We start from the raw sequence: 25153 nt of genomic DNA on the forward strand, positions 1-25153 counted from the left end.
CTCAGTTCAGAAACATTTCATATAACATACCATTATTGTTCAAACTATGCAAATGTCCCACGTTATTTATAATATTTGGGCGTGTTTCAATGATGTGTTGGATATGTGAACTGTTTTATAGCCTGTAACCTCCTTGTTATAATCTCCATTTAGTCTATGACAACATCTGTTTAAGCAAGTCATATAAACAGTTATAATAATCTTATATTATAACATGTACAGTAGATGTTGTACAATTGTTTCCATTACTGGAGGTCCTTCAGGGACATTAATAAGGGAGTTCATAGAATTACAGGGGGACCATAGCTGAAACAAAAAGCAGTCCACATCTTGATTCTGGTTCATGCAACCGCAGCCCAGGCGCAAAACTGGAGGGCCTAACTTTTGTAATCTACTATCACTCCCAAAAAGGAGAAACGGGTCCCATCACCATGGTGCAATGTTCCCCTCCCTTGTTGGCTAATGCGGTGGTGACTATGGAGTGGGTGAGTCTTGTTTAGCAGTAGGGCTATCGTGAGCTGGGCACTCATCTACAATTATTCCATGCATGCCTCAAGGGCTGATTCTATAGTATGAATGCACTTGGGAATACATTTTAAACAGTTATACATTATTTGCACATCGTAATTATTTAATAGGTAATACTGTGGGCCGGTGCATACAGTTTTCAGTAAGAAGGTTTGGAGACATGTATTAATGATACAGCACCAAACTTATCAAACCAGTGACCTTTTTTCTTTTTTTTTACATATATATGATTTTTATAGAGGAAAAGTTGGAGGACCGCGGCAAAGCTTTTCCTTTTTGACCATTAGCTCTGGAAAAATCAAAGAAATACATTAAAATTTTATTTGTAATATACATACAGGGTCGATGAGTCTATAGGAGAGTGAATTTTCATAACTATGGGATGCTTTTAAGTGTCAAGAATGTGTTGCCCCTCCAAAAGCCCTTAAAAGGGGTATTTCCATCGTAGGCATTTTATCCACTGGAAATGCCATAAATACCTCATAGGTGTGGGTGCCACCTCTGGGACCTCTATTTGAAGAACTGGTGACCCCTATTTGCCAAGCAGCCGCATTCTCAATAAACTTCAATAGAAAGGTGGCCGTGCATGCATGCTGCCTTCTCTAAGGAGCCAAGCGCTACTTCCATAAATGCCTAAGATGGGAATTAAAATTGGTCTCAATGATTTCACTGATGGTTCCAAAACTCATGTACCTCAGAGAAACACATGTAATTTATTATTCATTTAAAAAGTAATTTTTTTTTGTCAGAAATGTCTATCGGAGAGTAACTGACACATCAGAGTACATGTACATAACATTAATATCTAATACGTGTTTTTTTTTTTCTCTCTAGTTCTGGAAGTTGCCTACTGCGATTTGCAGAGCCAGAAAAATAATGCTTTGCATCACACAGATGAAATTAGTGACAACCGCCTCATCGTTCGTAGAGGGCAGCCATTTTTAATCGCCTTACAATTCAAAGCAAGGGAATTTCAAGAAGGAACTGATAACATCATCTTCTCAGTGGAAACTGGTAAGTGACTGAAACTTTACCTCTAAGTAGCAAGAAATGATCTACAATATAAATATTACTATAAAAACAAAGTCACCGCATGACAAATATAAGTTTAAGACAACACCTTTGAACTTTGATGTCGATCATTTCTTTGTTCTTCCCTAATGCATATTATCCACCTGCTTTGTATTAACAGGACCATGGCCTGACGAAGCTTCTGGAACTAAAGCAATATTTCCTTTAAGAAAAGTTTTAATAAGGAGGGCATGGAGTGCAGCAGTGGAAAGCAGTGGACCCAAATCCCTGATGGTCGTCATCATGCCGTCTTCTAATACTATAATTGGGCAATATACTCTAAAGGTTCAAATCTCCAAAGGAAGCAAAGCCACCACCTATAAGCTAGGGACATTTGTGATACTATTCAATCCATGGTGTGCAGGTATGGTAAATGTGTTAAAGAGGGTTTGTATGATATTAGGAAAGAAAAGTCTGCTTTTGTTTTAAAAAAAAAAAAAAAAAAAAAAGCGCCTCTTTTGTCTATGGGCTGTGTCTGGTATTGCAGCTAGGATGACCTACACCACCAGACACCGCCTAATACGAGATATGGCCCATGGCCCAGAGTGATTCTGTTTGTTCTGACCCCCCACCTGACTCTTTACATCCATTATTAGCATAATAAAGCAGCAATAGATTTGTGTATCAGATGGTTTTTGAAGGACTGAACATAACAGGGGAATCTAACGATAGGGTTGGGAAGGATCTAGTGAACATGTTTCTTGGGCTCCTTGCCAAACTGTTGTGATATGCATTACGTATTTGTCTAACTGTTAATATCGTGCCTGAACTTGACAGATGATGATGTGTTTCTGGATAATGAACCCAAGCGGCAAGAATATGTCATGAATGACTATGGATTTGTTTACCAGGGCAACCAAAACTGGATTTCTCCCTCCCCATGGAATTATGGACAGGTAATTCATACATTTGCTATTTCTTTGAACATAGATGACAGATTATGATCAGTGTAAACTTAAAATATGTAGATCAAAATAAAGTACTGTTAGGGTCACGAGGCGTATTATGCCTCGATTTACGCCTGAAAATACGGCTCCAATACGTCGGCAAACATCTGCCCATTCATTTGAATGGGTTTGCCGACGTACTGTGCCGACGACCTGTAATTTACGCATCGTCGTTTGACAGCTGTCAAACGACGACGCGTAAAATGACTGCCTCGTCAAAGAAGTGCAGGACACTTCTTTGGACGTTTTTGGAGCCATTTTCTCATAGACTCCAATGAAAACAGCTCCAAAAACGGACGTAAAAAACGCTGCAAAAAAGCAGCGAAAAACGCGACTTGCTTAAAAAACGTCTGAAAATCAGGGGCTGTTTTCCCTTGAAAACCGCTCCGTATTTTCAGACGTAATTGCAGTTATCGTGTGCACATACCCTTAGGGTATGTGCACACGCTAGCTTCCTTTTACGTCTAAAAAGACAGACTGTTTTCAGGAGAAAACAGCTGCGTAGTTTCAGACATAAAAGCTCCTCCTCGCATTATGCGAGGCGTCTTTGACGCCCGTAATCTTAAGCTGCTCTTCATTGACTTCAATGAAGAACGGCTCAAATTACGTTGCAAAGAAGTGTCCTGTCAAACGACAACGCGTAAATGACAGGTCGTCGGCACAGTACGTCGGCAAACCCATTCAAATGAATGGGCAGATGTTTGCCGACGTATAGTAGCCGTATTTTCAGGCGTAAATCGAGGCATTATACGCCTCGTTTACGCCTGAAAATAGGTCGTGTGAACTCAGCCTCAAGGTAAAAGTATAAGCAAATATATTATGTCATACGATATATTTTTTTATCGCATCTTATCACATTACCATGGAAACAATTAATGAGAGGTAGGAGTATAATCAATACTGACGTTTGATTGCAGTTTGAACATGACATCTTGGATATCAGCCTCAAGCTTCTTGACAAGAATCTGAATTACCTACAAGATGCATTTAAGGATTTATCTCACAGAAACAGCCCTGTGTATGTTGGCAGAGTAGTGTGTGCCATGGTGAGTATGTACAGGAGCCCTATAAAGCTTTGCTTAAAATTTCATTTTTAACTAAAACATTTTACAATATGTAATATAGAGTAGATCCTTGAGAGATCACAATTACTTACCATTCTAGATCATACCAAAATCTATATAGGTTTCTCTCAGAAACGGAATTCTAAAAGGTAGAAAGTCATGAAGAACAACATGATTTTAATACTGTTCAGTAGAGTGCCTTAAAAATGATGCTTGCTCCCGCTTAAAGGGAACCTGTCACCAGAATTTCACCTATTGAACTCTACTCGCTCCTCGCTGGCCGTTGCTGTCAAAAGTTTATTGGCATCAGTGGAGTAACTATAGGGGTCGCGGCTGCGACTGTGCCCCTAAGCGCTTCAAAAAGTATTTGCGTTTACTGTGTCGCGAGCGGCTTGGCGCAGGCAGGCGCGATGTAGTGACATTATACTGGGGGGCATTATACTGTATGTGGCAGCTATGGGGGGCATTATACTGTATGGCGCATTATATTGTATGGGGGCATTATATTATATGGGGTGCATTATACTGTATGGGGGGCTTTATACTGTATGGGGCAGCTATGGGTGCCAATATACTGTGGGGGCAGCTATGGGGGCAATATACTGTGGGGGCAGCTATGGGGGGGCATTATACTGTATGGGGGCATTATATTGTATGGGTGCATTATATTGTATGGGGTGCATTATGCTGTATGCTGCAAACATTTTGGGCCTTTTATAGTAATAATCTGGCAGTCTCGTTCACTCCTCTTCTTCCAGCCGCCCACCGCCGAAAACTGTCCCACCCTGAATGCTGTCAATCAAAAGTAAGGAGGCAGGGTTAATTAAGAAAGGCTTGAGGAATGAATATATGACTCTTTTATGCACATTCGCATACAGTGCAGGAACACTAAAAAACTGAATACTAAGGCCTAATTCACACGAGTGTGTTAAACGTCCGTGGTACGACCATTGAAACAGCGGCCGTCCCACGGACCTATGTAATTCAATGTGGCCGTTCACACAGCCGTTGTTTCAACAGACCGTGTGAAGGGTTCGTGGGAAAATAGGACATGTCCTATCTTTTCACGCATCACGCATCCCTCCATAGACTCTCAACTATGGGGGATGCGAGACATCGTGTCCCGCAGCGCCGAGCATGGATGCACCTCGGCCGTAAAAACCTGTCGTTTTTCACATCCGAGGTGCGCAACGCTCGTGTGAATTAGGCCTAAAGGTGCAGAACCTTAGAAGATAATTATAGATTACATAAAAATTATTTTTCACCCACTTCCACCAGGTATTGCTGGTTTAATAGGTGAAATGCTGGTGACAGGTTCCCTAAAGGCCTTTTTACACAGCCAATAATTGGGCAAAGGAGTGTTCATGTGAAAACAGGGCAACAATCAACTGATGAACGAGAAAACGCTCATTCATTGTCTTATCAGCTTGTTTATGCAGCAATAAATATTGTCAGCAGCACATCTCCCTGTGTAAACAGCGAAATGCGCTGTCGACATGATGGAAATGTATGGGGACAAATTATCGTAGTAACGATCGCTTGTTCTCATACATAACCAATCATAGCTCCTTGTGAAAGCAGCAAATGAGTGCTGATCAACAAGCTGTCTCGTTGATTGGTGCTCGTTTTCATGGCCCATGTTCAGCTGTGTAATAGGACCTTAAAGAGGCTCTGTCTCCAGTTTATAAATGCCCTATCTCCTACCTAATCTGATAGGCGCTGTAATGTAGATAACAACAGTGGTTTTTATTTTGAAAAACAATAATTTGTGAGCAAGTTATGAACAATTTTATATTCATGCTAATTAGTTTCTTAATGCCCAACTGGGCGTTTTTTAACTTTTGACCAAGTGGGCGTTGTAAAGAGAAGTGTATGACGCTGACCAATCAGCGACCAATGAGCGTCATACACTTCTCTCCATTCATGTCCATTTGTACTCACAGCACAGCGTGATCTCGCGTCACATACACCCACAGTAACTTTACCGAAGTGTCTTGAGAGTGAATAGACATCACCTCCAGCCAGGATGCGATAATTTGCCTGTAAACCAGGAACTGGAAAATAGCTTGTGTTTGTCAGCATGTTCTATCAATAAGTGCCAGTTATACTGTCAGTCACTGAGAAAAGAATTCAAAAGGGACAATCAAAAATGACATTGGATATAGCGGCACTTCCTGTTGTTGCTTTAACAAAAAGTCTCAGGGCTCTTACAGTAAAGGTACGTATTCTATGATGATGATGATGATGAAGAAACTTTCTTTCCTCCAGACATAGTGGATGCCCACTTGTTATAGTTACAGGCATGGGTATAAATGATAGATTTATGGGGGTCCTTGGGCCCACCAGGAGGAAATTATTCTGAGGGCCCATCCTCCATCTATACAGAACATGTGAATGTAACTTTTTAATTTAATATAGCCGTTGTTGTTTTTATTATGGATGCGGGACACATCATCAAAAAGCTTATTTGTGAATCAATAATAAATCAGAAGTAGACCCTAGTGGCAAGTGATTTGATTCAAAGTCCGCAACAAATGGGGTTGTCTTCTGCTGAAACTTTAGGGCCTTTTAATATTAGAGCCTCATTATTGTTTCAGAGTTTGGGCCCACCAAGGAATCCTCTGGTAGGTCAGTCTGACCCTGACTAGTGATCAGATCTCTACCATCTTGTCCAAACTATCTGGATACTACAGTCCACACATTCCATGTTTTATTATGGTTACTCATGCCTACTGCTGCTGCCCCTACTATGCTATGCCTTGCTTGTATGCTGGTGCCCAAAACCAAACACAATGCTTAATTTGTGGTAAAAATAGGGATACCCTTTAATTCTATTTTGGGATGTTGAGTATCATCTCTCATCCCCAAAATAAAGTACTACAACTGTAATTTTCTGTAACACCTGATTATTCATATTATAGATTAACTCTAATGATGATAATGGCGTCTTACAAGGAAATTGGAGTGAAGATTATAAAAATGGAGTCTCTCCATCTGCATGGAATGGGAGCACTGCTATTTTAAGACAATGGAATAAAAAGGATTGTGAACCTGTTAAATATGGCCAGTGCTGGGTCTTTGCAGCTGTCATGTGTACAGGTAAACAGATAATACTGTATGATGAGACATTGATGTTATCTTGATATTGGCGTACATGAAATAGAACTATTATATGACAATTAGGTTTGTAAAAGGCAAATGTTTCTTTTAGACAATACACAATTCAATATTTGGTTCAATATAGGGGAGAACATACAAGAAAATAATGCCCCCTCTCCTTAAGATTCTGGGTAATGCCAACCAGGATAGAATGGCTTAGTGCTTGTTTGCCCACTCTATTCCCTTTCCATGCCTCTTATACTGATTCCTCCCACCTGATTTACTAACATTGCAGCGCCTAAGCGGAAGAAAGTCCTTCATAGGTTCTTCACACTCAATGGCAAACTCTTTTCCTGGACCCTATAGCAGCAGCATGGACTGCTACTGTGGTATGTATGGACTTGTCTCAATGCAACCCATAATTCGACCACCTGTAGCCAGCCATGAATTGCCCAATATCAAACAAGAATATTTTACAACACATTGCAAAATCTCCTTAAGATTGACCAGTGTTTGAAAACTTTTCCAACATATTTTTTAACCAATGCAACTAATTCTCATAGATGTGAGTACAGCGAGAAACCTACTGCATCCCTTACCGGTTCCCTCCGCACGTCTTAATAAAAAGACCAAGTAATGGCTAATATTGAGTGATGGAAATCTATCACTCATAAAATGTAGCATTTAACAACAATTCTTCATAAATTGTGGAGAAAGTAAAACATTGAGCTAACATTTGTATTTTATACAATGGACAGGGTATATTAGCTTACCTTTGCCCTCCTTTTCTTTTTTTTATCTGCCATTAAATGCTAATTTTCTATGAATTTTTAATGTATAAAGTTCCATAATTGCCAAGAATACAGCTATTGCTGTAAAATCTACACCCCCTCAATCAGTGCAGAGAATGGTCATCACTGCTGCCCAACCACTTTAGCACCCACTCGCATATTGGGCGAAGAGTAGTGACATCATTGCTCTGTAATTATAACCAATAGCTGCAGAGCGCTGACTGAGTTTGGGGGGGGGGGTGACAATTTGATAACAACTGCTGCCGATGCCTCACTAACATAAAGCAGCAGTTGGTTTACCTGACAGCCATTTACCACTTTGTTTCTAGAACATCCTTTACCTTGACAAAAGAGTTTTTTCTCATATTCTGCGCAGTTGAAAACAGATACCTGGATGAAAATAGCCTTCATGTAAATCAGTAAATCAAATAATTCAGTTTTGCCTCTTTTTCTTCAGTGATGAGAAGTTTAGGAATCCCGACACGTGTTGTCACAAACTTTGATTCTGCTCACGACACTAATAACAATCTGATGATTGACGAGTTCTATGACACAACTGGAAAGAAACTTTCTAAAGAAAGCAATGACAGCATCTGGTAAGGCACAAAATCAATCAACATATCATACAAGATAAAATATTTAAATTAATTGTACCTTTTAGACCATTGGCCACATACACTGAATGGCCACTTTATTAGAAACACCCATCTAGTAGCGCGCACAGCAATTCGTCGTGGCGTAGATTCCACTAGGTTTTTAAATAGTACTGCAGGAATATTGGGATATGTGGACAGGATAGTTTTTCGCCGTTACCGACATCCACCTCTGACCCCTTTTCGTCTACGAGTTATTGTACTCTACAGGATCGTCTTGCGATGATTGTTTTTCCTCGATCACACCATTCTTGGTATGTTTTCAACACCGTTGTACGAGAAAACCCCTCAGATTTTGAAATACTGGCCCCGGCTGGTCTACCACCAATGACCATGCCTCGTTCGAAACCGCTCATATCACTCTATTTTCCCATTCTAACGGGGTTCACACTGAAACTGATCCATGGAGAACTTGCTCACTTGATTTTATGCTGCAATTCGGGGTCATGTGTCTAATTTCCATACAGGGAAGCTCCAATTGTGAAAGGGCAAGTGTCACTAATAAAGTGAAAATTAAGTGTACATAGAAAGTATGTGCCAACTGTCTGCATGTTATGAAAGGACTTCATACAAATTATTTACTTTTGTCAGATTGTAGGGAACTGTGGAAATCCATATAGTTTTTAGCTACTGCAACTTGTGTCGCCAAATAAAAAAACATTTTTAAGTAAGTTACTTATTTTTATTTTTTAAGATTTTTTTCTTTTGCTGTATTATTTTTTTTTTCTTCCACAAGGTGGAAAGTATTAAAAATGAAATAATAATTTGACATGTTTTCTTATGTTGGCCACCAGAGGGAGCACTTCCCAGAATTACAGCAAGGTGAATCAGGCAAAGAAGCCTGACCTACAGCTGCTGTAAATGTGGGAGGGAGACTCACCCCATCCCTATTTTTGGCTACAAGCCAGAAAAAGGTGTCTTCAAATTGCTAAGCATTGTCGGGCTCCCATTTTGGGAGTGTTTTTGGCAGAAGCTACAGGTAACACCAAAAGGCTAAGAATGATGAAAGTCAAGATGGAAGACCCTGTGGTGAATTACTTTTCAGTTGACAGGGTCACATGGCGTGTAGTTGACTCGGTTTTTGACGCATTTTACGTGCCGAAAAACTCGTCAAACGCTTGATTAAGCTTCCCATTTACATCAATGGTAAAGTGCGCCGTTGGTACATACAACACGATTTTTTAAGCAAGCATTTTTTTTAAACGCATTGCGAAAAAAAATTAGTGTCTAGTCAATCCTTTGGCACGTAAAGCATAGTCAATGGGACTCCTAATTACGCTACAAAAAAGGTGCAAAAAGCATGCACAAAATCTGTAAAAAGCCCATTGAAAGGCGCGTAAAAAAACACAACACTCTTTCACTATTTTATTTAAAAGAAAAAAAAAAGTAGATCATCAAAGTAGTCCAACGAATCTGCAACGTAGCCCAAACGGTCCAGTGGAACCTGCAAAACAAAAAAAATAAAAGTTAGTAATATGCCGCTGCTTCTTCATTCCTTGCTTCTACTGTGAATCACCATGTAGTTACACGGCGGTTCATAGAAGAAGCAAGGAAAAGCGGAGCAGCGGTGCTCGCTGCTGATCCTTCAAAACCGCCGCCAATCAGCTGTTTTGAAGGAATAGCGGCATGCATTGCTGCTCCATTGAGCAACGAAGAGCACCACCGCTCCGTCGAGCGCCTTCCACACATACACTATCCCCCCAAACATGCAAACGCGCCACACACGGACCCCCACACACAAAACCACACACGCACACACCTTTGGGGAGTTTGTGTGTGGGGGGGTGCTCGACGGAGCAGCAGTGCTCGACGCTGATCCTTCAAAACAACTGATAAGTGGCTGTAAAGGATAAGCGTCTATGAAGGATGATTCTTCATAGACTCCAATCAGCTGTTTTGAAGGAACAGCGGCGAGCACCGCTGCTCCTTCGACCTTCCCCCTCACACACACACACACACACACACAAACCCCCCAAACATTCAACCGCGCAGCACACAGACCCCCACAGACACAAACCCCCCTGCGCACACACACACACTCACACACACACACATACACCTTACCTGTAGACGGCCTTCTCCAAAATGGCGCCGGCTTTCTCCCTACAAACCAGATTCTATGCTGGGTCGCTCTGAACTGCGCATGCGCAGTACAGAGCGAGACGGCAGAAGCACAGGATGTAATGAACGGGTCCCATTCCTTATGTCCTATGCCCTGTAGCTGCCATATTCAATCTGTGTATGTGTCGCTAAGAGACACATAAACAGATTAAATAAAACCTGGCAGCCCCCAGTGAATTTAAAAAAATGTTAATAAACAAAAAAAACTTTTATGTGTAAAAATAAAGTACATATAAAATTTTATTAAGTAAAAACACACAAATGAATAAAAAACAATGCATGACACCTTTCCTTTAAAGACTGCACTCTCCCAGAATGATACAGTATTTTCCACAGAAAGCTCTGTACAGGCACTGATAAAGTAGGGCATGCTGAGAAATGCGAGCTTAGCCTCCAGAAGATAAGAATGGACTGTGGACAGGACGATTATACGGTAGATGAGCGTTAATATAACGCTCGTTGACGATAATTTCCCTGTGTAAACAGGGGAATGATCAGCAGATGAACGAGCAAACGTTCGATCATCTGCTGGTCTTATCGTTTTAAAAAAGTAAAAGATTATCGTTGTCGGCAGCACATCTTCCTGTGTAAACTGGGAGACTCGCTACCGACATGATAATAATGTATGGGGACGAGCGATCGGAGTAACGAGCGCTCGTCCCCATCCATAGCTCCGTGTGACAGGAGCAAACTAGCGCTTATCAACGATGTCTGATCGGTACTCGGGTACTCGCTGCACCGGCCGAGTGTCGGCCAGTGTAAAAGGGCTTTAAGATACATGGTGTAAATAGGGATAATTATACATGTAACAGCTTTACATTATAATTATTGTATACACTTTTGGTATCTTTACAGATGTCTAGAAGGTGTAGAGGCATCCCATTTGTCAGAATATTCATGTGTAACATGAGTTCTCGAAGAACTGTTGGAATATCGGGCAGTTGGGAACCAACCCCGCTCGCTTAACCTTTTATGTATGGGAGAGACGTTTAGCTCTACCCAGACAGTGCCTTTTTAAAAATTGTATATATTATATCATATTAAGATTTAGAAGGAAAAAAAAAGACTAGCTTGGTACACAAGTCATTAAGGACAACATATGCACTTTTTAATCACGAGTGAAATTGAGAATTCTCTATTTTTAGAATGATAGTGGTTGTTTTTAAAGTGAATTCTAATAAAAGTTAAACCGTTAAAACTGCCGATTTTGGAGCTGTTTTCTATAAAGTCAATGAAAAACGGCTCCAAAAACGTCCCAAGAAGTGACCTGCACTTCTTTTTCACTGCCGTTTTTTTACGTGACCGTTTTTCAAATAAACGGCCTATTGAAAAAGAACGCCGTTTTCCCATTGAAATCAATGGGCAGATGTGTGGAGATGTTCTGCTTCCGATTTTTCGGCCGTTTTTCGGGCATTTACGGCCCGAAAAACGGCCCGAAATAGACCGTGTGAACATACCCTTAAAGGAAAAAATATATAGATTTTATACACTGCTACATTCTGAAATGACAGGGTCTGGAAATCAAAAAATTTTCTTAGTCTAATAGATCACATAATATATATATATTGGCATGGTGCCATTCTATCGTTTTTTTATGTGTCTATGATGTGAAGAAAGGGCTTTTCCACTTTTAAGGGCGTGCCACAATCCAGGTTGTTAATCTGAACTCCAGTGCTGCTCAACCTTGTATACATAGGGTAGAGTGTTTCATCATTGGAAAGCATTAAACTTATGTGAAAATGTTACTCCATTATATTCTTATCCACTAGGAATTTTCATGTGTGGTGTGAATGCTGGATGGCAAGAAGAGACCTACCGCAAGGCTATGGAGGATGGCAAGTCCTAGATCCAACCCCCCAAGAAACAAGCAATGGTAGAAGGCTGATCATTTCTACCTTCAAGTCATGAACTTTATAAGTAAGGCTTTTGTGCTAACTGCTGTGTTTGCCTTTCAATAGGAATCTATTGCTGTGGCCCGGCCTCTGTGACAGCCATCAAAGAAGGAGAGATCCATCTCAACTATGATAGCCTGTTTGTGTTTTCCATGGTGAACGCTGACTGTGTGACATGGACGATATACGGCACAAAGAAAGAAAAACATTTCAGTGACCCAGGTTTAATTGGAAATCGCATCAGTACAAAGTCTGTGGGGACGGATGAACGTGAAGATATCACCCACACCTATAAGTATGAAGAAGGTATGGTGCACATATAAAACAATAAATAAAATGTATATCTTTAACTTAATCAATATTCATGAAAAAACTTCCTTCATTCACATGGATATTTTAATATCCCTATGCTTTATAATGTTGAATAATAAAATGGTTTCAACCCATTCAATGGGTAGTAGTATATAATCCAATAGAACTCGCCAGATTGCAAAATTTAAGACTGAAGATCGAAGGAAGTATTTTACACAAGGTTTTACCAGGATCCATCATTTGTCTGATTACATCTATATTTCGATAGTATTTATCTATTTGGAAAGCAGGATTGCTGGAGATTTTTGACATCATTCTTGGTATTCTGTAATTTCTTATTGTTACACTGGACCAGGGCTGGCTCCATATGTATGTGGGTCCTTAGGTAAAGTGACAGTAGGCTTCATGTATACCCCACCCTAGCTTGACAAGAATAAAGTATGATTATCCTGGTGGCCATAACCCCAAGACCAATGGACCACGGCATTAACCATAGAGTTATTCGTTGTATATAACCACAGTAGAGATCAGGGTATATAAGAAAATGCCATATTTTATTGTCTGCATTTAACTTCTATTAAATGTGTTTTCTTGTACTATATTAATAAGGAACGATTGAAGAAAGGAAGGCTTTCCAGAAAGCTTTGCAAAGCTTAGGGGGAACAAATATGTTATCTTCATATGGTGCTCCACACAGTAACATCAGCAATGGATTTTCTTCTAATGGTGTGTCACCTGAACATGGATCAGTTCCAGATCATGAAAAACCAAACCGCCCACTGACCGAAGCTAAATTACTGCTGAAGTTTAAGTTGACTGAGTCTCCACAGCTTGGACAAACCATCAATTTGGCTTTATTGTCTGTGAATTTGCTCTCGGTTGCCAAGACATTGAAGCTAAGCTTTAGTGCACAATCCTTGAAGCATAGAGGGAAACCAGGTGTCCAGTTCTGGAAGAACTCTAAATACATTGACCTCGGCCCGAAAGAAGGTAATATAATGCTGTTGATTGAGCTGAAAACCCACTGAATTTATTAATCTATAGGGCTTTTATATACCTATTTATACTACATATTAGGCACATTGAAGCCAAGGTCAGTGTCCATAAAAAGGATCTCGCACCTTACTAAACCTGCACTACTTAAAGGATCTTTAATATTTCAAGGATTTACTCAATCGATTGACTGGACAACATCAGCTAAAAAGAATGATTCTGTCCTCAAGGCCAAATTTGGCAGTGTCCTTAAGCGCTTAAGGGGCAGACAGGGTCTGGACAAGCTCCTTTGCGGCCCTGAATATCCAAAGTTTTAAATGCTAGCTGTCACACAGAGAATCATTCATTTAGTTGCCCCTTTCCCCACCATTCCCTATTTAATTTATTTATAATTCCCACTACTCATTTCCCTCCACCCCATCCTCTCTACTAATGTGCAGTTCTCCGGCTCCTGCAGCTCCTCTCCCGACTCCTTCCCTTACCTCACTTATATATTACAAGAAAGCAGATTGGCAAAAGTGGGTTCCTGTCAAATTTTATTCCTGTGTGACTGCCACCATTTCTTCACATGTGTACAAAGGGAATTGTACATTGTACCCCAAGCACCTACAACACTATAAGCTTGAGATATGTTTCTGAATCCTTCGATACTGCGACAGTCTAACCTAGTCCTGTCTATGAGTGCAAAAACAGTTCCAATTAAAAATACAGGAAGGGTAATTGGCGATGAGTGTCCCATCTCACCAAGCTTCTGCGGGAAGAGGATGCAAAAACTTTTCTCAAAATCGGGCACAAATTCCCTAAGAACTACTGAAAGTTGCTTTACAATTTCATTCATGATTTTCTGTATGTCTGAACTACAATTAACGACTTGGCATGTACTATTTGCAGAGAAATGGATGTTGTTGCAAATTCCATATTCACAGTATGGAAAGTACCTTGAAGATAACAACCTGATAAAAGTGACTGCTGTGGGGGAACAGAATATAACCTGGGAAAAAGTTCTAGTACAAAAGGACATCAACTTAGCAATGCCGCAGATCATGATAAATGTAAGCCATTATATTATCATATCTATAGTGACATGGTAATCATTAGTATACTTTTGGCCATTTCTGCACATGTGTATACAACTGTACGTGTCGTTTTCTCAACCATTTATGGCTATACACAGACTTTTTGTAGTACCACAGTTGCATCCGTGACGTGTGAACAGGCTTTAGTCTTTCCTTTATACTTTTCCATCCTTTTGTGTCCATGTGATGGTGCACATTTGTGTGGTTTATTGTGAACCCTCAGCAGAGGGGAATGCATTATTTAATCAGGTGAAACAGGTAGTGTCTCCAGCCTATGCACAATCAGATGAGTCAGAGGCGAAAGGACATAAAGTGTCCTCAATACTGTAGTGTGAAAGCCGCCTAAGAGCGTCCAATACAGATGTGAACACAGCCCAATGCTGACAATAATAATAAGGCTGCATTACAGCTAATGGTTTGCTGACTCCGCCTACTTGTGCTGGCCCCAACCACAACATGGGGCCACGTTTTGATTTTTTTCCAGGGCCTCTCACTCCCAATCCGCTCTGAGTAGAAATACAAACTAAAGTCAATATTACAACAAATCATGTTAACTAGAAACTGCTAAGATTCCCCCCCCCCCCCCCCCCCACCCCTGGGATATATAAGGGCTTGACCTGGGGAAGATGAGAGGTTCTAGATTTAGACCTTCAGGAGAGCTGAAGATGAGGCCAGCACTCTGAGGAGTTTCCGGTGATTACCTGATTTTGTGGACTGTTTGCTATCACTGCGTGGAGGGAAACCTGGTCTGTCAGCATTAGATGCAATAAATCCTTTTGGAGTTGCCCTGTCGTCACTGGCTCTGTTGATCGTGTATTAACCTAACAAACCCCATGACAATCCACTCCTGGCTTTGGCTACTAAAACTGCAAATATGATTTCAGCTTTATTGTAGGAAATTGCTGATGATGTTATTATTAATACAGTAATATTCCTTTAATCCGATCAGATATTCTAGATAATTGAATTGTCATAGTAGAGTATCCTAACTGAACTTAAAAGGGTAGAGAACCTGGTTCTATTAGTATTCTGAAATTCCATATAAACTTTGAGTTTTGTGCATTTGTGCTATTTCTGGATTTTCAGGCGCTGGATTACAGAGATGTCATTGTATATTTAAGTACCGGTAGTAGAAAAAATAAAATATATACATATTTATATAATTTTCTTTTTTAAATAAGTACATATACATAGAAGAAGATATTTAGCTATAAACAAATGGCCTGTTTCTGGATTTTTGGATGCTGGATTGCAGAAATGTCATTGTATGCTCTAGTGGTAATAAAGCGAAACATATATTGTGCAGAAATTTTTTATTAGGGGGAATTTACACGAACGCGATATACGTCCTTGCAACACGCGTGATTTTCACTGCCTCCCACGGACCTATATTAGTCTATGGGGCTGTGCGGACAGTCCGTGATTTTTACGCAGCGTGAGTCCGCAGCGTAAAACTCATTACAGGTCCTATATTTCTGCGTTTTTCGCGCATCACGCACACATTGAAGTCAATGGGCGAGTGAAAATCACGCGCACCACATGGAAGCACTTCCGTGGGACGCGCGTGATTCACGCAACAGCAGTCAAAAGTATGTTTGCAAAAATCCAAACAGAGTGTCATAATGATGGCGGCTGCACGAAAAGCATGCAGCCGCGCATCCTATGTGATGCCACACGGAGCTGTAAAGTGACTTTTGCACACACAAAACGCTGCGTTTTTTGCGTGCGCAAAACGCACACGCTCGTGTAAATTCGCCCTTATATGCATATATATATAGATAGAAATATATATATAGTTGTTTTTTTATTCCAAATAAGAACATATATACTATATATATATATATATATATATAAGTCAAAAAATGAGCAGCAACTCCAATAGTAAGGGTGAAAAAAGTGGGTACTTTTATTGCCCGTGCAACGTTTCAGCTCCGTTCACTGGAGCCTTTCTCAAGCTTGAGAAAGGCTCCAGTGAACGGAGCTGAAACGTTGCACGGGCAATAAAAGTACCCACTTTTTTCACCCTTACTATTGGAGTTGCTGCTCATTTTTTGACTTCTGTGTATCTGGGACTTGGTCTGTCCCTCAGAGCTTGCACCCACACGCTGCCGGTGCTCCTGGACTTGGTATATTTCTGTGTATATATATATATATATATATGGAGAGAGACATAAAGTGAGAGATAAAATATACATATGTATACACGTGCACACATAGAAATTGCAACACCAAGTAGGATAAACTGTAAGGTTATGCAAATTGGGGAAGTAGCAGGTGTCACTAAGATCTGTAAATGATCGGATTTTCAATCACCTAGCTCCAATATGTGCCATGTGGGAGGAGCATAAATGCCATATTGAAAGCAAAGTTTTTTAGCCACATGATACCGCAAAAATCAATGTAGGATTAATGTGCGATGCCTCCTGTTTGTTGATGTGCCAGCTATCGCCACTTGTTACAAACTAAGAGGGACAGAATCCTTGAATTGAGAGACTGTGGTTTATCACTTCAGCAGATCACTACGTGCCACGGCAGAGATGTCAGCACTGTTCAATGATGTGTGTCCCGGAGCTTGGGAAAACAACAACGAATGGAAATGACAGCCAAAGATGTGCGGGGGCAAACCTCTGCACGGACGGATCATCTGATTGGAAGAATGGCGTGTAGTGATCCATTCTGTACTGCAAGTGAAATTGGATGTCACATCCCAAGCCTAGGGCGGCAACCAGTGTCGACACCAACCATCAGAAGGCGTTTTCATGTCCAGCTACAGGAGTTCCATTGACAACACACCACCGCTCTCAAAGGCTAGGGAATGGAGGTCTGTCCTCTTCAGCGATGAGTCCCGCTCGGACGCAATGATAGCCGAGGATTGGTCTGGATACTACGTGGGCAACACCATGAAGAGGTCTTCAAAAGGGAACTTCACACCGGTCCTACTCCCGGGATTATAGTATGGGGTGGCATAATATACAGTAGCCGGACCCCTCTAGTCTTAATTTCAGGTACACTAACAGCTTGGCATTACATTGATTTGGTCGTGGAAGCAGTGGTACAGCCATTTCCCAAAGTGTCCCAGAAGCCGTTTTTCAACAGGACAACACCAGGCCGCATGTTGCTCGTGCTACAGTGAGCAGCCTGAGTGGTCTAAACATGTTACCATGGCCTGCAGCGTCTCCGGACTTGTCTCCCATCGAGCACATATGGGACGTAATTAATCGGCAATTTCAAAGGGAGCTGCCAGCAGCCAATCTTGATGATTAGCATGCCCAAGTGCATTCAGCGTGGCATAACATTCCTCAGACAACCATTAATGACCTCATTGATCGCATGCAAAGGCATGTAACTGCGTACATTTCTGCACGTGGCGCTCATACTCGATACTGAATAAATTAAGACTTTTGGAATATTTTGTTTCCATTTTTTTATCCTTTGCATATCATTAAAGGGGTTTTCCAGGGTCACAACATTTTTGAACTAATATTCTATGTAACTATTTAATAAAGTTCCTAATATATAGTCTGTATTAAATCTGAACACTTTCCTTCCTGTTCTCCCTACCTCTGATAGTTCTAATTTAAAAAAAAATTCTCTTGACACAGTCTCGTGTACAAGAGTTAGTTTACACACAGCCCTGTGTCGATATCTCACTGACCTACGTAACGACACAGGGCTGTTCTTTACTAATTTTTCAACCTCCTCTGTGTCTATTGGCCCTCCACACTAGTTTTACCTTCCCCTTTAGTTTTACCCACCCACCTGCTTTATCTGAGGTGCGGTCACAGAATCCTGTGATGGCACCTCAGATATCTAATGTAATCCCCATCATCCCTAAATATATGTACCCCATCATCCCTAAATATATGTACCCCATCATAACTAGATATAAAATGATGCCGCTATTGAAGTACAAGCAAAGAATCAACGGAGCGGACATTGAGGAGGCTGTGGACCAATAGGATGCCTCAAACCCGGGACTTCTGACGTATACTGGGTTTGAGACATCCTATTGGACCACAGTCTCCTCAATGCCCGCCCTGTTGAATTCTTTGATTACGCCTCAATGCTCGCCCTATTTGCCTCTCAATAATAAAACTCCACAGTGCTCGTGTGCTGCCCGGCCTGAAAAAAATATTTGTCCCTGGAAAACCCCTTTAACATGTCTACCCTTCACTACTGGATATGTGCTCATGTATAAATAAAGGGAGTCATTGTTTGTTAGTGGATACAATGCTTGTGTAGGGAGGATGGATAGGCTATTGTACTTGGCGACCCATGCAAGTCGCTGCAGGGTAGACTAAAATTATTCTGAATCAAAATCTGCTCTGAACTTTCTTTTTCATGTTCTGCAGCCTATGGGATCTGCAAGATTAAACACAGCATGCAGAGTACAACTCACATTCTCCAATCCTCTCACTGAGGAAGTAAGCGACTGCCTGCTGGTGATTGAGGGCAGTGGACTTCTGAAGAGTCAGATGAAAATACTGTAAGTGAACAAAGACCAAAGCAATAAAGTTAAATACTGAGAATTGTATCCTAGAAATACAGATTTAAAATCTCTAGCAAAGGTGGTGTAGGTTAAAGGAGTTCTCTGATATCTGGTTTTCTCCAGAAACGGCCCAGTTGTTTGGTATTGCAGTTCAGTCCTATTCAATTCAATGGTGCTCCATTACAATACCAGACACAGCCTATGGACAAGAGTAGCACTGTTTCTGGTGAAAAACAAAGATTATTATTTTTTTCTGATCTCATACAACTGCTATAATAATAATCTTCCACAGGTAAAAAAAACAACAAAACTCACTTATCTGGGGTTATATAATACTAAGATCTTGAGGGCTCCTCCTGCCTGTCTTTTCCAGAAATGATGTCCGGAATGCACTTAAGGGACTGCACTCAACCTGCTATGCCTTTATGTGCAACCCACTGTAGTTGGGGCAGCCACATTATGTTCTACATGGTCTCGGAGCATAGATGTAATCGTATGGGCATGACGAATACTCTACACGAAACCGTGGCACCTTCCTTCCTTCTGGATGATAGGTGGGAAGTGGGTGTTCATTGGTATTTTGAACCTCTCTGATCTCCCTCCATATAACATTGTGACTTGTCTGAATTCTGCTGGTATCTCGCTTTTTAACCTTCTTTTGTATCAGTAAGGCTTTTTTTTGTGATATTCTGTTAATTTGACCCCATCTTCAGTGATTTGGTTTTAAGAACAGATTTCGAAAATAGAGATAATAATAGCATCCGTAGCATTTGCGATAGAGCTGCATAAAGAGGTTTGTCATCTGTAGATAAACCTAATTTAACTGAGCAAAGAGTACATTCTGACAATTTGGCCCTCTAATTTATAGGGATTGTCCAGGATTAGAAAAACATGGCTACCTTCCTCCAAAAACAACGCCAAACCTTTCTACCATTCACTTCAATGCAGCTGAATTACAATACCAGACACAGTCTATGGACAGGTGTGTCGCTGTTTCTGGAAGAAAGCAGCCAACTTTTTCTAATCCTGGACAACCCTATTAAAAAATTTGTGCAACCGCTGCAGTATAGCATGATCCATCTCCTGAATAAATATATCCTCTGCTAGATTCCGTATCATCCAGCAGTGGGTGTATATCTTTATGCAGATGACCCAGCTGTTCATGACATCTATTTGCAGGTGCAATGAATGTCATGATCCAGGGAAACCGAGCCAGGAAGACCCTTGTGTTCCCATCATTGTGGAAGTCCACATAAGCCCTTATGCACATGGCAAAGCTTGTACGCCAGCACCGAGTCCATACAGTTCTGTAAAACAGACATGTAGGATCTCTATTTGACACTGGTTGGCCGTAATATGGCATTCAATGGAACATGCCACCATATTTTTTTCATGGATTTCGCATATATCTGCATGAAAAAAATCTGTGTGCTTCCATATGAAGTAAGAACAACACTGAAACTGCTGTTAAATAAAGATTAGCAATCTGAAATGATTGTAGGTGAACGTCCATATTATTCCATATTTGTAGATTATATTTATTATGCACATTGTAAGCGCTGAATAAGAACTAAGCCGTACCCTCTTTTATTTTAGTGTGGGCACCATGAAGGCAAAAGAAACATCAATCCTGGAGTTTGAACTGGTTCCATACAAAGAGGGCCTGAAACAGCTTCAAGTGAACTTTAGCAGCAACCAGTTCCAAGTCATCAAAGGTTACAGGACCATTGTAGTCAACAATTGATGTCTCCAATGTGAACTGGAAGGAGGAAGGATGATGGTATTTAACTTGCACACGGAAGTTTGACCAATCACTCGGTTGGTGAAGTTGGCAATGAAAACTGCATGAAAGGACCTATTGATCACCCCTGGTTGCTCCGATAGGGATGTTTTGACTGATATAAATGTCACATGAGCCAAAATTTGCATCTAGGGTTTATTTCAGAAATTGCACCAGTTACTTAATGAAGCACTAATGAATCATTTGTTATCTGGTACTTTTTATATATAAATATATTCTGATGAGATCATGAACAAATGTTTGGACTTTCCTATTTTGTTTCAAATAGGCTGCGTTCAGTATTACTTTTGTCGTTTTTGCTACATGAGTGTTATAATTTTAGAAGTGAAGCCTAAATTAGATAAATAAAACAAAAATAAATAAATAAAAACACTTGGAATGAGAACGTGTTGCTGAATTATGTCCATGTATGCATTTTCCTGCATTTACCAGGAATAACTCTGAGGAGTTTGGTCTGGCTCTACCCACATGCGTTCTCCTAGCCTGTATCGCTATGATATAATCACCAATTGTACTTAGTGGTGTTCAGTGGCATAACTATCGCTGTAACAGCCATAGCGGCTGCTATGGGGCCCGCGGCTACAGCGGTAGTGACGCCACATTCAATGGTATCTGCGTCCTTCGGATAGGGGATACATGTGTATACTTGCCAACTGTCCCGAATTTGCCGGGACTGTCCAGGCAAATTACTGTCCCGGGACTTGTCCTAGCAACTGCTACATTCAATTGTATCTGCATCCTCAGGATGAATACTATGGCAGAGCAGGAAACTATGCACTTTCTGCTCTGTTATTCACTCCTCCAGGAGCAAAATCCCTGGCCAAAGCGTTGCCGATGCCCTGGCCGGGGATTCCGATGCAGGAGGTGACACTGACGTCATTGCCCTTATATGGACAGTGAAGTCAGGACTCTCTCTATGAGCGGAATTCCCAGCCAGGGCGTCAGCAAAACTTTGGCCAGGAATTCCGGCACTCCAGGAGCAGCCCATGACTTCACTGTCCATAGAAGGGCAGTGATGTCAGGGGCACCTCCTGCAGCAGATTCACTGGCCAGAGCAGTGCTGACGCCTGGCCTGAGATTCCGCTCATAGAGGGAGCCACTGACAACGTCACTGTCCATATATGGACAATGAAGTCAGGGGCTCCTCCTGGAGCGCCGGAATCCCTGGCCAGGGTATTGCCAACACCTGTCCAGGAAATCCGCTCATAGAGGGAGCCACAATGGCTCTATCTACAGGGGAAATATGTGGCACTATATACAGGGGGAATATGTGGCACTATATACAGGGGGAGTATGTGGCACTATCTACAGGGAGGTGTGTCGCACTATCTACAGGGGGCTGTATGTGGAATCATCTACAGGGGGGTGGCATAATCTACAGGGGGTCTGTGTGGCATCATCTACAGGGGGCTTGTGTGCATGCTTGGCCGGCGCTCCATTCATTTCTATGGAGCTTCCGGACACAGACACTGGAAGTCCCATGCTTTTCATGGAACACTTTGGGGAACTTTCAGATCCCCTTTCTCCTTATCTCTAGGGTTCCCATCGGTCGGACCCCCAGCGATCACACATGTATCCCCTATCTTGTGGATAGGGGATACATGTGTTTTGTCGGACAACCCCTTTAACTAGGCTACAGGCCATTTTTTTGGGGAGGGTTGTATGGCGCTATGTACAGGAGGCGGGGCTATATGGCACTATCTACAGGAGGGAGGCTGTATGGCGCTATCTTCAAGAGGGGGGCTGTATGGCACTATCTACAGGGGCGCTGTATGGCGCTATCTACAAGGGGGGCTGTATGGCACTATCTACAAGGGGGGCTGTATGGCACTATCTACAAGGGGGAGGTGGGGCGCTATCTACAAGTGGGCATGACACTATTTACAGGGGGCTGTATAGCACAATCTACAGGGGGCTGTATGGCACTATCTACAGGGGAGCACTATCTACAAGGGGCGCTGTGCAGCAAAATCTTCCGGGGGCAATATCTACAAGGGGGGGGCTGTGTATGGCACCATGGGGACAGGGGGGGCCCAGTCAAAAGTTTGCTATGGGGCCCAGTCTTTCCTAGTTACGCCCCTGGTAGTGTCATTAAGTCTCCCTAATATCTGTGTGTGCGTGTGTGTGTGTGTGTGTGTGTGCATGTGTGTGTCTGTGTCTATATATATATATATATATATATATATATATATATATATGCGCACAGTATAACACCTGAGATCATTACAAGATCCTAGGTAACATTTTAAGGGGGATGGGAATGGCTAAAAATAAAATAATAAATAACAAATGAAAGACAGGAGCTGGATGATTTCATGGAACATGAACGACCAAAATAGCATTTGCACTTTCTTTTTTTTTTTCTTTTAAAGGGTAACTAAACTTTCAGAAAACTTCTGACATGTCAAAGTGAGTCAGAAGTGCTCAGGTGAGCGCTGAGTTGCTTTGTTTCTGATCAGCTTTTCTCGGAAAGCCGAGCAGTTGGTGTATGGGCCCATAGACTTTCTATTGAGTCCGTACACCGTTACATCTGCTTTCCGAGAAAATCCGATCAGAAACCAAGCAGCTCAGCGCTCACCCGAACGCTTCTGCCACTTCGTTTTAGCAATCGGTGGGGGTTCTCAGTGCTTGGACCCCGACTAATCAAAACTTCTGACATGTTACTATGACGTCAGAAGTTTTCTGAAAGTTTAGTTACCCTTTAATCTCAGAATGCTGGAGGTTATGCAAAACCTATACTTGTCATGGCTAATGTAACAATTTCCTACTGGTCACAACTGGTCAGTATATATATAAAGAAGTTTGAATGTATCACTTTTAGTTACTGCTCAATGTGAATGTTCAACATAAATATGTCATTGTTAATGTTTTTCTTCAACTGAATTATCTGATTAAGATAGATTAATGATTATGTGATGAAAAGATTGTTCACCACAGGAAATGTCCAACTGGGAGCGAAAGGCGTGAAAACCAGATTCTAACACAATGTGGACGGATAAAGGAAGGTAAACCGGTAGCACCCAAGGTACTCTTGATGGCACTTGCATTGATGTTATGTGACCTCACATATGCCCCAAGACTGCAAGGATCGATTTGGTACGATCTAATTGGTAGCTGTTGCTGCTAAATTCTGTTAGTGCCAATTGATTTGCCTACAGAACAGTCCTGGCAGACCTGTGCCAACCTTATCAGCACACCTGCCTCCCACAAAGAGAAGAGACCTTGAGAGGCCTTCCCATGCAATACAAATCAGAGTAAGAAAAATTGGTTTGAGACACTTGTCAGATAAACATATGATATCTGTGTATATTTTTGTGAGTAGGAGCGGTTACAGGTAATCTGCTCAAAACAAGGTACAAATCCTGCTGAAAAGTGTAACCCCAAGTGCAAATAAAATGTAACCAGTAGCTACACATCTTCTAGGTGCCCTATCCATGGGACCGAGACGTTTTCTTATATAAAGGTGTTTGTTTGATTTAGTTTAAGGGCCTGACATTGCTATTGTATGTACTTAGAACAATTTGTATATTATGTAGATGATGTTATCACTAGATAAATATTATGTTAACAATTGATAAGGGATGGGGGTCCCCAGCAAGGGCCAGTAAAGTTGAACTAAAATACTTTAACATGATGAACTCCAGCACTGAGATGCGGGAGGCGCAGCCTGAGCCAATAGAACGTGCTTGTCATGAACTAAAGGCAGTGTCACAATTCTAAGCAGCCGTGCAGACAAGCAAATTTGCCGGGAAAGAGGGTTTTGTGGTAGTCACTATAAAACTCCACTACTCTGTCTACCTGGGATCTCACCCCAGGCTCACAGCATGAGGTGCTGTGTACAGCCCGGTGATGTATACTAAAAGAGACGGTGTCTGACAGATGAGAAGGACCAAACCAAGTCCTGATGACATCAGCAAAGGTCAAAGTAAAGGACAGGTCAAAGTAAAGCAAAGACCAAAAACCTGAGTGAATCCGTCAGCAGCATCCAAGTGTTTTAATAAGTAAGTGACCAGGAGGTGGGTAATTATAAATCCCCCACTGGACACCACCGTACAGTCTGACTCCGCAATTGTGTGGGTTACCCTAAGGGCAACAGTCAGTGAAAAGCAGAAGACAAAAGAAGAAGAGGACGATGATGTACAAGACTTGCAATGAACTGATGGGACCCAAACCTGAGGGGTGATAGCATGAGATTGATTATAGCATTATTTTATTAGTTGAGGATCTATTGTCTGAGGTTTATAATTATAATGTATGTAAATATGCCGCTGTACTGCAAATTACAATCTGAGGTGTTTTATGTGGAGTTATGAGGT

General features: G+C 41.4%; 1 protein-coding gene across 1 annotated transcript; it reads left to right on the forward strand.

Moving 5' to 3' along the window:
• Positions 1–1166: 1166 nt before the first annotated feature.
• LOC142665527 (protein-glutamine gamma-glutamyltransferase 5-like) lies at positions 1167–21063 on the forward strand. Its single transcript, XM_075845236.1, has 13 exons — positions 1167–1236; positions 1363–1542; positions 1721–1963; positions 2377–2495; positions 3464–3592; positions 6532–6709; positions 7958–8096; positions 12044–12147; positions 12233–12472; positions 13088–13468; positions 14363–14523; positions 18900–19033; positions 20633–21063. The coding sequence occupies exons 1-13, from the start codon at positions 1167–1169 to the stop codon at positions 20778–20780; spliced, it is 2226 nt and encodes a 741-aa protein (XP_075701351.1). The 3' UTR covers positions 20781–21063.
• The last annotated feature ends 4090 nt before the right edge of the window (positions 21064–25153 follow it).

The sequence above is a fragment of the Rhinoderma darwinii genome, chromosome 13 (assembly GCF_050947455.1).
Source record: "Rhinoderma darwinii isolate aRhiDar2 chromosome 13, aRhiDar2.hap1, whole genome shotgun sequence".
Taxonomy (NCBI): domain Eukaryota; kingdom Metazoa; phylum Chordata; class Amphibia; order Anura; family Rhinodermatidae; genus Rhinoderma; species Rhinoderma darwinii.